Genomic DNA, 18,339 nt, shown 5'->3' with positions numbered 1-18,339 from the left:
ACTGAAGCAGCAAGCTTTGTGAAAACCAATATTTGTGTCATTCTCAAAACTTTTGGCCACAACATCAGCGTTTAGTATCCATCTGGGAGATGGATGGATCTGACCTGAATTGCAAATAATCTCAAAATTGCAAGAACAGAACTGAAAAGTGTCAGTCAAAAAAAAAAAAAAAAAGAAATCTGTGCAAAAAATATGTGCTGATATGTTAAACATTGCTTGTCAATTGACTTTTGTTATGAAACCAATTAATCTGCAACATTTTTACTAACTAATAAATATAGAAATATACTCACAGAAATGTATAGCTACTTCCCAGGACCTATGTGTTGTCTTTCAATTTGCTGCTGGGTCTGTATATTTATTAAGGCACCTGCCTCATTATGCATTACAGCTATAGGGAATCCCTGAAGAATCAAATGAAAGTCAAACAGATCAATGTGAAACCGATAGTAAAGGGCAGCTTAGCAGGCATCTTCCAGCTCAGGTAAGTCATCTAAATACAAGAGGCTTTAGCTGCATGTGTGTGTTTGTATATTTTTTTAACTATTTTAATCTGGGGACCAGTTGTATCCACAATGTGACAAAAACCTGTAACTTCATATCTTATGGGGACATTTTTTCTGTCCCCACAAGAATTTTGTAAAAATCTGTGAACAAAGTAAAAAATCTAAAAATGCCAAAAGTCAAAAGCATCAAACTCAGATACCAATGTGACAGTGTTGTTACAGTTCTATGCAAAATCTAACTGAAGATGGTCCGGTGTGGAGTTGATTTGTGCAGTGGTTTTGTATTTGGAGCTTTGTGTGGTTATGCACTGGGTATCTGGTCACGGATCATGGCAGCATGTCAGTCCAAAGACACCCGCTCTTATTTACAGTTAGAAGGTCATGGTCTACCTACTTATATAAAAAATTGCATGTGTAATGAGTCGTGCAGAAGAAAGGAATGTGTCTTTAAAAAGTAAGAGCCATTGTTTATTAAATTGCTCCACTGTCTTAAAGTAAGGCTTATACTCAGATGTGGATAGTTCAGGTCCAAAAATAAAAAATCCAGACCAAGAATCTGTTTCGACCAGCCAGTTGAGTAATCTGTGTATTTTTATACTTAACTGGTTGACTGAAACAAAATTTTGATTCTGGACCTGATCTATCTACCTCTTCCTGTACTGTAGTGGAATCTCTTTTTCCAAAGGACAGTACTAGCTTATGTGTGTAGTACAGTGATGGAGTGCATTGTTTTTTTTACAATAACCAGACAGGTGAATTTTCCACAGGGACTATATTGTGGTTTCCATGGACCCCCAGCTTGCCGATGTGAGGGTCAGGTACCTGAACATAGTAAATGACATGGAGAAGCAGTGCTATAAGTACCTGCTAAACAGCATACAAAGTGACATAAAGGTACTGGAAAATGGTTTCACTTCACAGGCAGCCACATCGTCACTTTCTCTCAGATGAACTAAATAATGAATAGCTTACTGTACAGTGCACAGAGAAAGTCTTGGGACACTTGCTGAATTTTGTAATAGTTGTGCAAATTTATTGGTTTCATAAGCCCATTGACAGGCAATGTTTAACATATCTGCGCATATCTTCCACACAGACATTTTCTTTTTATTAAGTTTCATAATTTTTTGATTGACTCATTCAGTTCTGTTCTTACCATTTTGCTTTTAATTATAATTGTAGTCATTGGCACCCAAAGACATACTAAATGCTAATGTTTGGCGTTCCATGGTATTGCAACAGTGTTGCTAATTAAAAAGAACCCAATCAGACTGCTTGGCAATGACCTTTTAACTCAGAGCAGCTCTTTTAAAACTATAACTTGGATTTCAATTTATTACAACTCAAAATGAATGTTCTACTTAATATTACTGGTTGTTTCTAATGCAATATATATATTTTTGTAAACCCAGGGGTGGATATATCAGGTCCAAAGAGTACTTGGTCTGGATTTGTACCCCCGACCTGAAATCTCCACTTCTGTTGGATACCACATTACAATACGACTACCGTTATACAGTAAAGGGTTTTTGAATAGTTTATAATCAAATTTGTAAATCATTAATAGACAATTATAAACAAGTTATAACACAGTTTTTTTATTAATGAGCTACTTTCATTTATAAGTGGCAGAACAGAACCTTGTTTTAAAGTGGTACAGATTTTTGTTGTAAAACCAATAAATTTGCAGTATTTTGATGGAATTAAGCAAGTCAGAATTTTAGTGAATTCCGCCGAATGTTCCCAGGCCTTTCTGTGAGCACTGTATATATTTCAAATCCATGACCAACAAGGTACCACTGAATTAACCACCCCCAGAGTACCACCCCCAAGCACTGCTCCCCGGGCGCTGAATTAGCTGCCCCATGCTACGTCACACTGTCACATATGGGTTAAATGCAGAGGACACATTTCTTGTTGTGCATTGTGTGCTATCATGTGTCAACAATGACAATCAATCACTAAAATTCTAAAATTTTTTGCAAGTCGGGGTATGGTGAACAAGTGGACAGTCGTGGAACCTGACTTGAAGCCCGCATGTGCCTTCATATTCCCACAGCCACATTATAGACATCTGGGGACAGAATCATGGCTGAGTGATGGCAGCATGATGGAGAAGCTGCTAATGAAGATTAGAGAAAATGTGGAAGACCACAAGGACATGAGGCCCAACTGCCTGCAGGTCTGATTCCCTTTAGAAGAATGATCTAGATTAAGAGTGGCTACTTTTTTGGTTTTGGGCCACAAACAGAAAAATTTCAAGTAGTCAGGGGCCAAACAATATTAAGTGTGGCCATTTTCTACCAGTTACGCTGCAAGAAAAACTATTCTTAGACCAGAAATCGCCTGTGCCATTGAAAATTCATTTTATATCATAATAACCATATGATGCTATTGAACAGTTTAACTGTTGACATTACAGTAGCCTAGTAATGTAGTATATATATATATATATATATATATATATATATATGTATATATATATATATATATATGTATATATATATATATATATATATATATATATATATATATATATATATATATATATATATATATATTACAGTAGGCATTTCTGTATCTTTAATTTAATTTAATACAATAAAACTCTTTAAAACTCTCATTCAAAAAACAGTGCAAAATAAGCTGAGTGCAAAACGGAAACAGTAGAAAAGATGATGAAAGTGACAAGGCAGTTTCCACCATTCCTACATAGCTCTTAGTGAATACACTGCAGGGTCCAAGTGTCCAACTTAATGATTATGATGAAAATTATTCATTTTGCGATGGTGTCTGAAATTTTCTGAACTCCCTTGCTTTTTCCCATCTTCTCAGTTATGCCATGTTTAATCACCATGGTACAAGTTAGTTTCAACACTAGATGTGTTTGCCAGTGTAGTATAGTACAGTAGTTCTGCTCTAACGTGACTAATGTGTTCATTAAAAACCACATGTTCACTAAAATCACTTACTAAAATACACATATCCAATGGGAACATCAGGGATAGGAAATTCGACTTCAAAACTTAGCAACTTACATCAAAGAAAATGAATTTAATTATAAAAACAGTCATACCAGAGACCAAATATGTAACTCAATGCATTTTAATTAATAAATAATAATAATATCACATTAATAAATTATGTGATAAACATCTCCTTTGTCTTATGGGTCTCGCGAGAATTGCTTATTAAGCGCTGCAGTCAAACGTGCCAAAACCGTTTTGGTCATCATTAGTTGGGTGTAGTGAGCCAGGGTCACCTTGCCTCTGGGCATGAACACACCACAAGCACAATGGATTACAGTATGTGGAGGGACATTGAAGGCAACATGGCTACAGACAGTCTGCAAAGAGCAAATTTAAGTAAATTTACAAAATGCTGCAGTGTTTGTATATTATAATTTGTCAGATATTTTACCATTTTAAGAATTTAAAATTTTGACCTGTGCAATACGTGGATGTACAAAAGGTATGATTCTTTTAGATATGACAATCATTTAGGTCAATTCATTGTAAAGAACCAATTTAAAGGGATGATTTGTTCACTTGGATAGTTGTTTTTGTGCACAAGTTGTATTTGTTGTTCAGAGTATATGGCATTGTAGTTCGAGAAGTGCTTTTTGCTCCGATTAAAAATCATAAAATTAAAATGCGATTCCGCTTTCTATTGGACTTGGGTACTGATATCACAAGTTGTAGCAGAACTGACTGTGGTTGTAATGAAGAAGTGCAGTGTACATATAGTGCAATTTATTGTTAGATACTATGTTCTAACTGGTCATATTCCATTTTATTTTTAAAATTCACGCTGGGGCAAAATGCATTGGCCCCATAGTTTTGCCATGCCTGATCTGGACGCTTCAGGGACATTTTTACACAGATAGCATTATCAGGGTATTGTGTTACTCATTACATATGTGTGCACCGTAAGGCACTGGTAGCACACCTGCACCTGCAAATGATGGTGGAGTACGTGAGGAAGCTGATGAAGAGGAAGCTGAGGCTGAAGTCGCGACAAGAAGAGGAAAGGCTGGTGGAGAGGCTGTGTGAGGATAGCCAGTCCCTGAATGACTTGTTCAGCCAGGAGGTTAGTGTTAGTGCCCACCCCCCACAGTCATTGGTACACCGGCTATGTCTGCAGATCCTGTGCTGTAATGTATTCTGATTGGCAGCACTGGTGGGCCGTCACCAGGAGGGATCAGAAGACTTAAGGAGTAAATGTACTCATATTCTAGAAGAGTTGTTATTGCTTATAGGCGCATTACCATCGGGAAATTCTTCACATCATTGAAAATTAGTTTGGTGAACCATAGAAATGAGCTCAGAAATACCTGAGATGGCCAAGGAAATCAACTGACTCACATGATGCTTTTGTGGAGTAACAACGTTTATTTAGTCTTTTGCTGAGACAAAATGCAGCAAGGCTTTGCTTGATTTTGTCATTAAATCTTTTTGCGGCACCTGCTGGTGTAGCTAGTAACTGCACCTCATATTTGTGGATTTTTTCTACCGATCAGCTGTGATATGCATTGGGCAAAAATCTGCAAATAAACAGGAGATAAGTAATACATGTAACATAAGAACATAAGAAATTTACAATGGAGAGGAGGCCATTCAGCCATCAAATTCGTTTGGGGAGATCGTAACTAATATCTTGGAGTTATTAAAATCTTATCTAGCTCTGATTTAAAGGAACCCAGGGCTGCACTAGCAGGAAGACTATTCCATACTCTAACTACACTCTGTGTAAAGAAGTGCTTCCTCAAATTCATTTAAAAATGTTCTCCTGCTAATTTCCACTTATGGCCACGAGTTCTAGTATTTAAACTAATAGTGAAATAGCCATTGCTGAACAGCATCCAGACCTGTTAAAATCTATGTGCAAAACATGTTTCACATGTACAAATTGCTCCTTATTTTTGTGAATATGATTTCACACAACACAAAAGAAATACATATTTTTGGTCAGTGAAATATTTGTGCAGCATGGTACATATTTTTGGATTGTTTTCTGTGGGTTACAAATAATAGAGTCCAATAAAACTTCCATAGCCCTCTGACTCTTTGTTTTTATCCAGGGCTCCAAGGAGGAGTGGCTGAGTTCTGTTCTCCTTGGAATTGCTGAACTTCTGAAGCTGCAAGACCCAGAGGCCATTAAGCTGGAGGTTGTCTCACTGGCTCAGAAGTATCCAGACATCAGGTGAGGGCCTGTGGGATGGCACATTTCAAAGACCACTAGACCACAGTCACAATACTCTGCCCCTGATTTGGAGCCAAATATCCTCCTTGACATTCCCATCTCTGAGGATTATACAGAAAATGAGCTAGTGAATAGTCCTGGCAAGCATATAGCAAATAATAAATGGCATTAATTGGGCCTTATTACGCTTTTCCTGCTTTTCCCTATCCTTTAGTGTGCTATGAAGCTTTATGCGCATATAAGCAATCTGCAAAGTCTTAAAGGCCTAAAGTAGATGCCAAAAGGTGTAACTCTGCAAAGGTCCGTCTGCAAACTGCAAGACAGGGGTGGAACGTATAGGGCAAGCTGACTAATCAGAGCACACTGGACTCATCGGGGTGACACTTAAGGCTCAGATAGAATTATAGACAGAATAAATATTGATGGATAGTAAATTTATGATATAGTAGGACCCCTTAAAGCCTCCAATATTAAGTATCACTACTGGCATGATCTTCATCATAATCCATGTGGTGTGATAATCATGTTCCCTCTCCAAGAGAAGAGCATGTCTGCGCCCTGCTGTACCTCAAGGCCAACCTGTCAAAGGACAACATAGCAAACATACAGAAGAACCTGGTGGAGAACCACATCCCATCTGTGCCCACAACTAGCCCACCCTTTTACTGTATGGTGCAGGTCAACAGGATCTTCAAGGTTGCTCACTCGAGATCACAGATCACAGCTATAGGACTACCCAAAATTCCCTTGCAATTTTTAATGCTCTTAGCCTAGCCTGTTGTACCCTCTATTTTTGAAACATTTGTTATATATAATGATTTACAAGCATATGAGGTTATGATTTGTACACATTATATTTCAGTTTGCTGTGTAGTCTTCTGAACCTGTCTCATTGTTACTGTATTTTATTTATTCAGTTACATATTGTATAAAGCATGGATGTGTGTACTTGTAAATTCTAACTCTGATCTTCAGGTTGTGTACTTTAGGCGCTTACACTCATGAAGTGCAAGTCCACAAACATGCAAAATTCCTGTGAGATGTGCTATACTTCAGAAATAGCAGAACTGTAGTCAAGACCACCTTTGTCAAGTTCAAGACAAGCCCAGAACCAGGACTGAGTCAAGTCCAGAGAGGTTTGAGTCCAAGTCAATACCAAACCCAAATGAGAGAGACGATCAAGACCGAGAAAGAAAAAAATCCTCTTTTATACCACTTACTTCACTGTTTATAATTTTTGTGTAATACTTGAGACAGAGTATATCTTCTGTTTTAAGATGATCATTCTGCAGTATTTTTTTAAGATCAAAAAGCAATTGCAGTATAACAGTACTGCAGGATGAGCATGGATACATCGTGGAGATTTGGCAGGCATAAAATTGGTTACCAGCCGGTCTACCCATTTTGGATTTTGAATTAATTAAACTAATGCTTGTTTTCTGAATAAGTTTGCTTAATCAATGATTTTGTTTGAAGGAGGAGTTGTTTGAGAAAAAAATATATAAACATTTTTAAAAGCAGTTGGACTTGGTTGAGAATAATATTTGGTGAGACCTATGGTTAAGATTCAGACAAGTCCAAGGGCTAATACCAAGAAGTCCAAAATGATAGAAAAATGTCTTGAGACAGAACTTGAGTCTGACTACAACCCTGAAAAATAGATTATTAAGCTTTTTGTGCATAATGTAAACACATGCTCTCCAAGTACCATTTCAGTTACCAAATATAAAACAAGGAGTCATTCAAGAACATTACGCTGAATATAATGTGCACTATTTCATCCATTGCCTGGATCACTGTCTTTGTTACGGGCAGCCTGTTGACACCGTTGTGTCAAGATAGCTGGTGTCACGATCACGGTGGAGGTATGCAGCGATCGTGCGGGTAAGGCGAGCAAGCAGCAGGCAGACAGGTCGAGATCGGGGTAACTCGGGGTTTAATCAGGGACGAGGGATTAAAGGACATCAGGCAGGAACAAATCATACAAGATCCATGACTAACCGTACAACAACAGTTAGCACAACAATGACAGACAAGGGGAACAGGTCAGACCAGGACTTAAATACACATGGACTAATCAAAGGAAACGGACAAAGCTGGAGAAATCAGGGGGCGTGGCACACACGAGGAGCGGACGAGCCGGGCATGACAGCTGGAGTGTATGAGGTCATTTTTACCCCGTCTTCTGGGTCTTTTGGACTGTTTATATGTGCTACCTGGCTCCTTCAAAGGTCTTTTGAGGGCTGCCTGTCCAGGGAAGGGAAAGCTGTTGTGGAACTATTAACATTAAAGTCCAGTGAGTGGAGTCCATGGGGAATGGTTATGGTCTTTGAGAAAGTGCCCCTATTCAGAGTGCTCCATCATGTTGAAAGAGGGTAGGGAACACACCCAGGTAAATTTGGAGTTTATCATCTCTGTTTTATATCATCGGTTTTATCTTCTTATTCAACCTAATATTTTTGTACTTTGTGATTCAAGGACTCAAACAACATGTATGTTTTTTTAATGTATTTGCCTCGTGAAATGTACTGACAAGTATTTCTACAAATATACTCTCTTAAATTTCTGTTCAATCACATCTACAATAACTATTTATTTTCTGAAGCATTGTCTAGTTCTGTAAGTTAATGTGAATAAATGCCTGCATGTGGGCTGAGTATGGGCTAGTCACTGCCTTATTAAGCAGTCTTGTTAGTGCTCTGGATTTTGTGTGTAATATGAGAGGGACATTTGTAATGGTTTGGCTCTGTGGGTTACAATTCAGATTGCTACTTGTTCAAATCCCTTGGTCAGCAGAGTAATGTCACCATTGGAAAAAGTGTATCCTAACTGTAAATATAAAGAATTGTTTTAAATTTATTTTTCCCCTTTATTTGTTTAGCTCTCCTGTGATGAGATGCATATTGTGATCGGGTGAACTATGAGTATGATAATGTGACTCCTGCAATTTGAAGAGAAACATTGCTGATTTATCATTGTAGATGTAATTTCTTTGGGTTGTATTTTGCATACACGTTTTTGGCATTATGGGCAATGTGATGGTAACTGTGTATATAATAGGCCTTCAGTGTTTGCACCCACTGCCGTCTTATTCCTGTCCAGCTGTACTCTGCACTTGGTTTGGTTACGGCTGTCAAGTTTCCTTTTGAATATATACATGATGTTGAAGTCTTAACTGTATCTGTTAAATGTTTATCTGAGACTCTTTGTTGATGGATTACTATATTAATAAATGTACATATCAGCTTCCATCCTTTTCATTTAATGGTTCAGCTTCTAGACACATTTTTTTTTTGAGGTTGGGGGGAGGGTGCCTGAGCACCTGCCCATTTGGCATGAGATTTTAAGATACTGAGTGCCCCTTATAACCTTTGATCATCTGTCCCTCAAAAACTCTTTGCACAGCCCTGCCTACTTGTGTCCCTTCTCTTGAAGTCTCACCCCTTTACTCTCAAGGTTTTCTTACCGCCTTTAGAGAATCTTTGGCTGTGTTTGAAATGTCCAAGTGTCAACTATATAGTGAGTCAGCCATTTTGAAGTGCTGTTTGAATTCTGAATTGTAAATTTAATTTACTACAAATTCAGTGTAGAGAAGTTGTACCTGGCATTGGGCATCTAGGACCATGATACTATTAAACCATATTTGAGAAACTTTTCTCCATCTGAACTGTAACCGTTAACCATTTTAAGAAGTAGTGGGAGACTGTGTGTAGGGGGGAGAATGATGAACATGTAGGTCGAGAGAGCTGGGTGAACGTAGGTCGTAGACGTAGAACAGGGCTTACACAGTTCACAGAGGTGGCATCACCTGAAGTGACGATGTCTAACCACTTTCAGGTGCTTCCAGCTTTAGAGCCGGAAGAGACTAGGGAGGCAAGTGGGTCCTTGGGCACCAAGGAGCCGCTTACTCCCAGGAGGAGGGAGGTTGAGGTAGTAGGGGATTTAATTATTAGAAGTGTAGATAGTGTGGAGAGTGATATCTGCAGGGGACCAAGGACATATAGGGAGGCTCTGTGCGTACCAAACCACTAGGCAAAGGATAACATACAGAACAACATGGTGTACCAGATAAGGTGAAATTGCCAGAAAGTGGAAAAGTACGGACAGGGGCGGGGGCTGCTTGTAGAAGGGGTATAAGACAAACATGAACAGCAAGGAATTTGAACTCTGGAGGTTACGGTGTGTCGCAGAGTTCCCAGATCGGTCTGTTGAAATAAATGGAATAAAAGGTTATTGGACAACTCATCCACGCCTCCGGGTGATCTCTTCTCATCTATGGACCCGGTGGAGTCGGCATACTCCAATAATTTGGGGGCTCGTCCGGGATGAGATAGAGGTCGGCATTCAGCAAATAGCAGACGAGACCTGAGTGGGCATGGAAGGCTGCAGGCGCCGCTAACAAAAGGTAAGCAGAGCCTGTTATATCAAAATCTGCATATTGGCTATACTAAATAAAGTAGTCCGAAGTGTCCATCAGGGCCATCAGTAAATTTAGGCAGTGGATGAGGTTAGGTAAAGGAACATTAAGGCTGGGTTGAAGTCCCAGGACGGTGGGTTAGAGTCCCACTGTGGTGTCCTTGGTGTGGCAGCCCCACTATTCGCTGACGAGCAAATAGAGACACTGGGTTAGGGTCGCAGTGAGCTGGGTTAGAGTCCGGGGTAATTCAGGACCCCCGAATGTTAGTTTGGCTAAAGGAATAAGGTTCTGCCTCTCTAAAACGGGTCCGAAGGTATAGAGCCCTCAAAGCACTGGGTTGGAGTCCATCCATCCATCGATCCATTATCTTCCGCTGAATCCGAGGTCTGATCATGGGGGCAGCAGTCTCAGCAGGGAAACGCAGACTTCCCTCTCCCCAGCCACTTAATCTAGCTCCTCCGGGGAAATTCTGAGGCGTTCCCAGGCCAGCCGAGAGACATAATCCCTCCAGCGTGTCCTGGGTCTTCCCCGGGGCCTTCTCCTAGTGGGACATGCCCGGAACACCTCACCAGGGAGGCGTCCAGGAGGCATCCTAATCAGATGCCCGAGCCACCTCATCTGGCTCCTCTCAATGTGGCGGAGCAGCGGCTCTACTCAGTCCCTCCCGAATGATGAGCTCCTCACTCTATCTCTAAAGGAGAGCCCAGCCACCCTGCGGAGAAAACTCATTTTAGCCGCTTGCAATCGCGATCTCGTTCTTTTGGTCACTACCCATAGTTCATGACCATAGGTGAGGGTAGGAATGCAGATCGACTGGTAAATCAAGAGCTTTGCCTTTTGGCTCAGCTCCTTCTTCACTATGACAGACCGATGCACTGCTCGCATCACTGCTGATGCTGCATCGAACCGCCTGTCGATCTCCCACTCCATCCTTCCCTCACTCGTGAACAAGACCTGGAAATACTTAAACTCCTCCACTTGGGGAAGGATCCCCTCCCCGACCCGGAGAGAGCACTCCATCCTTTTCTGGCTGAAGACCAGATTTCGACCTCAGATTTGGAGGTGCTGATTTTCATCCCAGCTGCTTCACACTCGGCTTTGAACTGCTCCAAGGAGAGCCAAAGGTCATAGTCCGATGAGGCTAACGGAACCACATCATCTGCAAAAAGCAGAGACCTAATCATAAGTTGGGCTAACTCCCATGCACCCTCCAGGACCCTGCCGAAAGTATAGAGCTGGTCCACTGTTCCACGGCCAGGGTGAAAACGACACTGCTCCTCCTGAATCCGAAGTTCGAGTATCCGACGGACCCTCCTTTCCAGCACCCCCAAATACACCTTACCAGGGAGGCTGAGTAGTGTGATCCCCCTATAGTTGGAATACACCCTCCGGTCCCCCTTCTTGAAGAGGGGGACCACCACCCCGGTCTGCCAATCCAGAGGCACCGCCCCCGATATCCATGCAATGCCGCAGATGTGTGTCAACCAAGACAGTCCGCAACATCCAGAGCCTTAAGGAACTCCGGGCGGATCTCATCCACCCCCGGGGCCCAGCCACCGAGGAGCTTTTTAACCAGATAGGTGAGTCCGCCCCCAAGTCCCAAACTTTGCTTCCTCATTGGAAGGCATGTCGGTGGGATTGAGGAGGTCTTCAAAGTATTCCTTCCACCGACCAACCCACAATGTCCCAAGCTGAGGTCAGCAGCGCACCCTCCCCACTATAAACAGTGTTGATGCTGCACCGCTTTCCCGCCCTGAGACGCCGGATGTTGGACCAGAATCTCCTTGAAGCCACCCGGAAGTCGTTCTCAATGGCCTCACCAATCTCCTCCCATAACCGAGTTTTTGCCGCAGTGACCGCCGAAGCCGCGTTCCGCTTAGCCTGCCGGTACCTATCAGCTGCCTCCGGAGTCCCACAGGCCAAAAAGGCCCGATAGGACTCCTTCTTCAGCTTGACAGCATCCCTCACCGTCGGTGTCCACCAGCGGGTTTGGGGATTGCCGCCGTGACAGGCACCGGCCACAGCTCCGGTGAGACGCCTCAACAATGGAGGAACGGAACATGGCCTATTCGGACTCAATGTCCCCCGCCTCCCCCGGGAAATGGGCGAAGTTCTGCCGGAGGTTGGCGTTGAAGCTTCTCCTGACAGGGGATTCCGCCAGGCTTTCCCAGCAGACCCTCACTATACGCTTGAGTCTACCAGGTCTGACCAGCTTCCCCCCCCACCAGCGGAGCCAACCCACCAACAGGTGGTGATCAGTTGACAGCTCCGGCCCTCTCCTTACCCGAGTGTCCAATACATGCGGCCACAAGTCCAATGACACGACCACAAAGTTGATCATCGAACTGTGGCCTAGGGTGTCCTGGTGCCAAGTGCACATATGGACACCCTTATGCTTGAGCATGGTGTTCATTATGGATAATCCGTGACGAGCACAGAAGTCCAATAACAAAACACCACTCGGGTTCAGATCGGGGGGGTCGTTCCTTCCAATCATGCCCCTCCAGTTCTCACTGTCATTGCCCATGTGAGCACTGAAGTCCCCCAGTAGACAACAAGAGAGTCCCCGGGAGGAGTGCTCTCCAATACCCCTTTCAAGGATTCCAAAAAGGGTGGGTATTCTGAAGTGCTATTTGGTGCATAGGCGCAAACAACAGTCAGGACCCGTCCCCCTACCCAAAGGCGAAGGGAGGCTACCCTGTCGTCCACCATGGTAAACCCCAATGTACAGGCCCCGAGCCAAGGGGCAATCATTATGGCCACACCTGTTCGGCACCTCTCCTCGTGAGCAACTCCAGAGTGGAAGAGGGTCCAACCCCCTTCGAGGAGACTGGTTCCAGAGCCCAAGCCGTGTGTCGAGGTGAGCCCAACTACATCTAGTCGGAACCTCACAGCCTCGCACACCAGCACAGGCTCCTTCCCCACCAGAAAGGTCACATTCCATGTCCCTAGAGCTAGCTTCTGCAGCCGAGGATCCGAACGCCAAGGTCCCCGCCTTCGGCTACTGCCTAACTCGCACTGCACCCGACCCCTTTGGCCCCTCCTACAGGTGGTGAGCCCATTGGAGGGGGGACCCACATGCCTTCTTCGAGCTGTGCCCGACCAGGCCCCATGGGTGTAGGTTTGGCCACCAGGCGCTCGCCATCAAGCCCCACCCCTAGGCAACTTAGCTCCTGGGATCATTGGAATACACAAACCCCTCCATCACGATAAGGTCTCGGCTCCAGGAGGGGCGGGTTGGAGTCCCGAGGTTAAAATCCTCAAAGCACCGGGTTGGAGTTCCGAGACCAAGGGTCTCAAAGCACCAAAAAGTGTAATATTGTTATTTTGTGTTATGTTGTGTTGCGTGTCAATCTATGTATTGGTGATGTGTGTTTTTCCAAAAAGTGTGAAAGTGTGTAGAAAGTGTGGTTGGATTAACCCTAGCCCCGAGTGTACGGTTTTGGAAAGAGAGAGCCAGAATGGATGGGGAATTCGATAGGGAAGTGGACGACGGGGGCCAGGCGCCCCCAGTCGAAAAAGGGGCATGGAAGCCCCTGTCAAGACAAATGCAAATCGTAGGAGTAGCGGTGTCAAATGCAGCAAAGGAGAAGGAGAGAGATAGGGTGGTAGCCACAGCAAAAGAGGATGTGTACTGTGGTTCGGGGCGCGGGATATCAGCTAGAAGATAGACAGTCCTTGGGCGAGTTACTGTGTTGGAAAGAAAGGGAGCACGCTAGTCACAGGGACGAGGCGGCTAAACAGAGGCGTCAGGCCGGGATAATGGGGAAAAGGAAGTGGAAAGGAGAGGAGAAGAGACAGGAACAGGAGAGAATGGCATGGTGTAAATTGGCCCTGTTTTAGCAGGGAACAGATCATTTACATCATGAGGGTCAGAGCAGAGGAGAGGGCCAGCCGGAACCCGAGAAGGGGGAACCGAGAGAGGGAGACAGGCCCCCTGCCTATACGTGTAAAAAGGTTGTCCCTTCTGCCCCGCCTGCCTATATGTGCCCTATGATCACAGTTACATCCGGGGAGATACACTTACAAGGGGGGCATCTGGCTGGGGGGGAGACCTCGACCCCCTCAGACGCCAGATTAGGTGTGAGATCGGAGACGGACTCGGACTTAGATACTGAGTGCAGGGAACCCAAGTGGAGACAGGCAAGCAGGGAGGAGATAAGGCAAAAGCAAAAAGTGGTGGGGGCGGAAGACGGGTCAGCGGGCAGGGACCAACACAGAGAAACTAGAGGACGGTCAAAAGGTGGAAATGTGGGGTCATGTTAAGGGGGTATGGAAGGACGACCCAGAGCACAGGGCCCTCGCAGACCAGGTAGAGGAGCGGTTTTCCAGAATGGAGGTGGCACTACAACGGGAAACCTCACGCTTAGAGGAAAGGGTGAGGGCTCAGGGCTTTGCCCTCGATGAAGAGGGAGAGAGCGAGGGGGCGTGTCATTACAAGGTCTCAAGGCCCCCAAAGCATCAACTACCTCTGCTAAGAGAGACGGGCCAGATGAGGGCTAAATATTGACCCTTCCCGATAGGAGACGTGCAGGCACTGGCTGATAAAATGAAGGAGGAGGACAGTGGATGGATAAGCTAGACAAGCTCACTCAGGGGACCATGTTGGCACTGGGAGATTTCCGGGCAGTGGCAGCCAGATGTCTGACTAAACACTCATTGCTGGAGGTAGAAGAGAGGGCAGGGACACTGACGCATCCTGATGATGTTACCTTTACAGCCGTAGTACTACGCATTGGGAACACCATGAGAGAAATGTTTCATCCTCCAACTGGAGCAGGTGTCCCAAAGCTGGCATGGGATGAAACCATGTACCCTAAGGAATACCTGGATAAGTGTTAGGAGGATTGGACGCGGCGAACCGGGTGCCACCTCGGACAGGAGGGGGTGCAGCGAGAGTGGTTCTGGCGGGCTGTAATGGAGGGGGTTCCAGAGGGGGTGCGGGCTGCGATCCTGAACAACCCAGACTTACCGGACTCCCACGTATGGGATAGGCATGTGATACACCACCTACAGTGGGCCAAGGACGAGGCAGGGAATGAGGAGAGTGACATTAAAAAGCTCCAAACCCAATTGCTGAAGTTGCAGGTGGGGGATGCTAGGCACAAGGCCAACGAGAATAAAAAGAGTGGGGCTGCTAAGCAGATGGTGGCAGAGGCGACCACAGGGGGCCCACACCCACAACCCATGCCAGACCAGTGGGGAGGAACGTACCTCGCTCTGCCCTGCCAATACAGCGGGTGGGCACCCAATTGGGGAAGAGGGCGAGGTGGTCTGGGTCAGGGGTTGAGAGGCCGAGGTTGGAGAAGGGGCACTCCGCAGAGAGAACAACCATGGGGAGGCGCCTGCTACCGGTGTGGGAACTTCGGGCACTGGGCCAAACATTGCCCAGCCCCCAGCCCGATGAGGGGCAGAGGCCGTGGGGGCCCCCCGTGAGGACATATGGTGGCCCCAAAACCACAAGCCGCACCCCAGACAGGAGGCCAATACCCGGCTCTGGATGGCGGGGAGTGGGAATATTTCACCCTCACTCAATGACACATCCCAAGAAAAAATGGACCACCCCGACAGTAAAGTCCTGGTGGCCTCCCTCCCAGATTCCATGTGGACCCAGAGCCCCACAGATGTAGGCCACGTTCACTACTCCCCCGTTGCGTTCGAACTCCGCCCCGGGAAATGGCCCCTATGGATCGGACAGTACCCCCACAAACTGGCAACAGAGGAAGGAATAGCAGAGACCATTGAAGGGTTAATCTCGGTCGGGGTGTTGGAACCCTCCTTCTCTGCCTGGAATACTCCCATTCTCCCAGTAGAAAAGGCAGGTACAGGGAAATATTGAATGGCGCATGATCTGCGCTCCATTAACAACCTCCTGCTGACCCCCACCGTCCCAGTCCCGAACCCCTATGTGGCTCTCATCAATCTGGCCTCAGAACCAAAGTGGTTCACTGGTATTAGCTTAGCCAATACTTTCTTTTCCCTACCTCTACCTCTTATTTTTTTTTAAAGGCTTTGCCCTTTCCAGGCCACAGTTGTAAATAAGAAACATGTTCTTAATCTGTCTTGCCTGGTTAAATAAAGGTGAATAAAAAAATAAAAATAAAACTCTGGCTGATCACTGCCGGGACATCTTCTCATTCACCTACAGTGGAGGTACACTCGTCTCCCGCAGGGCTTTGCCCTGTGTCTGGGGATTTTCAACCAGGTTCTCAAACAGGCCCTGGAAGGGTGCCCCCGACCAGATTGGTCCAGTACGTAGACGACCTCCTCATTGCCGCACCCTCCCCTGAGTCGGCTCTGGAAGCCACGCGGGCAGTATTGTGCCATCTAGCAGAGAAGGGGTTCAAGGTCAGCAGGGAAAAACTACAAGTTGCCCGCACGGTTGTTTAATTTCTTGGGAGGGTGCTCTCTGGGACAGGGACAGGGCTTTCCCCTGCCCATCGATCTGCCATCTTGCATCACCCCAAACCAGTGACAGTCAAGGACATGCTGTCATTCCTGGGGCTCACAGGGTACAGCCGCACGTACATCCCTGGTTACACAGGTCTCACACAGCCAGTTCGGGCCCTAGTGAAGGAACCTGGGCTGAGACGCCTGATTGCCCCCCTTAACTGGGACACTGCAGCAGAAGAGGCATTCATCTCTCTAAAGCAGCGCCTGGCGCAGGCCGCTGACCTTGCTCTGCCAGACTACTCCCTCCCCTTCTATCTTGATGTTTCTGGAACAGAGAATTTGGTGAGCAGCGTGCTGTTTCAGAAAAAAGGGGGAGATAGGAAGGTACTGATGTATGTCAGTGTAGACGCAACAGAGAAACGTCACCCAGCATGCACAGAACACGCAGCGGGGGTGGCAAAAATCATTCAAAAGACAGCACACATAGTGCTAGGGCATGCACTCCACATCCTGACGTCACACAGTGTGGTGGCATATGTGAACTTGCAGATGTTCACCATGACATCCCTCCGGCAACAGAGACTAGGCAAAATATTGGAGGCACCTCATTTGACATTTGTACACGAGGGGATAAACATGGCAGATCGATGGGGAATGGGGGAGTCTCACGAATGTGAATATAAAGTACTCAGAGAAGAGAAGGAAGCAGAGAAAATAGAGGGAACGGAGGACTGGTTCACTGATGGATGCTGCTTCAGGCATGAGACAAGGGGTCTGCAGGCAGGATATGCGGTAGTGGCATGGCAGGGTGATTACTTTGAGACCCTGAAGGCTGAGCAACTAGAAGGACCACAATCTGCCAAACAGGCTGAGGTGGTAGCTGTAATTGAGGCCCTAAAATTAGGGAAAGGCAAGGATGTGACCATTTACTTGGATTCAGCCTATGCAGTAGGGGCAGTTCATGTGGAATTGAGCCAGTGGGTGAGAGCAGGATTCCTAACAGCAGGAAACAAGCCCATTAAGGATGAGGCCGAGATGAGGGAACTAGTGGAGGCACTACAGCTGCCTAGGACAGTGGCAGTGGTCAAATGCAAAGGTCATGAGGGATCAGGGATTGTGGTGGCAAAAGGAAATGAGGCTGCAGATGAGGAGGCCAAAAGGGTTGTAGGCTATCAAACGGTGAGGCAAATGGTTAGTGTTGAGGAGGAAATCAAGCCAGAGCAGGAGCTCACGAGAGAGAGCAGGAGAAAGCATCACCAGAGGAGAAGACGGTGTGAGTGCAGAATGGAGCGCAGGAGGAACAGGGGTTATGGCAGAGTGCGGACAGAAGACCGGCGCTTCCCCCAGGAATCAGGCAGGGTGTGCTGGAGGAGGCACATGGCATAGGACATGTAGGTACGAGACAGAGTTAAAAAATCTGGAGGGGTGGTGGCACCCCTTCCTGAAGGACATGGTTCAGGTCTATGTCTGCCAGTGTACCGTATGCGTATTAGCCCTAGACCAATGGTGAAACCAGACAAGGGAAAGTTTCCGGCCTGTTCTCGGCCAGGACAGGATAGATTACACAGACATGGTGACTCCGGCGCGGGGATATCAGTATGTACTAATGTGTGTAGATGATTTCTCGGGATGGCCAGAAGCGCGGCCCATGCGGAAGGAGGATGGCTAATCAGTCATCAAGTTCCTGATAAACCAGTACATCCCACAACATGGGTTTCCGGACAGGGTGCGATCGGACAATGGCCATCCCCACTTCAAAAATAAGGATTTGCGTACAGTAAAGACTGCGCTAGGACTCAGACATTCCTTTGGTACAGTGTA

At 45.8% G+C, this 18,339-nt stretch overlaps 1 protein-coding gene across 2 annotated transcripts in view; it reads left to right on the top strand.

Annotated features, from left to right (window-relative positions):
- Positions 1-8,957, top strand: part of LOC125723791 (exocyst complex component 3-like) — a 48,445-nt gene extending 39,488 nt beyond the window's left edge. Inside the window, exons 8-13 of one of the 2 annotated variants that reach the window (XM_049000573.1) lie at positions 392-484; positions 1,274-1,400; positions 2,566-2,688; positions 4,440-4,595; positions 5,587-5,708; positions 6,253-8,957. In XM_049000573.1, coding sequence (XP_048856530.1) covers positions 392-484; positions 1,274-1,400; positions 2,566-2,688; positions 4,440-4,595; positions 5,587-5,708; positions 6,253-6,361 — 730 coding nt within the window. In that variant the 3' untranslated portion in view covers positions 6,362-8,957. Of the gene's footprint in view, positions 1-391; positions 485-1,273; positions 1,401-2,565; positions 2,689-4,439; positions 4,596-5,586; positions 5,709-6,247 lie in introns of both variants that reach the window. The other variant, XM_049000572.1, reaches the window with a different exon arrangement.
- Positions 8,958-18,339: the final 9,382 nt, after the last annotated feature.

The sequence above is a fragment of the Brienomyrus brachyistius genome, unplaced genomic scaffold, assembly GCF_023856365.1.
Source record: "Brienomyrus brachyistius isolate T26 unplaced genomic scaffold, BBRACH_0.4 scaffold51, whole genome shotgun sequence".
In the NCBI taxonomy this organism is placed as follows: Eukaryota; Metazoa; Chordata; class Actinopteri; order Osteoglossiformes; family Mormyridae; genus Brienomyrus; species Brienomyrus brachyistius.
This window is presented reverse-complemented; position numbering and strand designations above follow the sequence as displayed.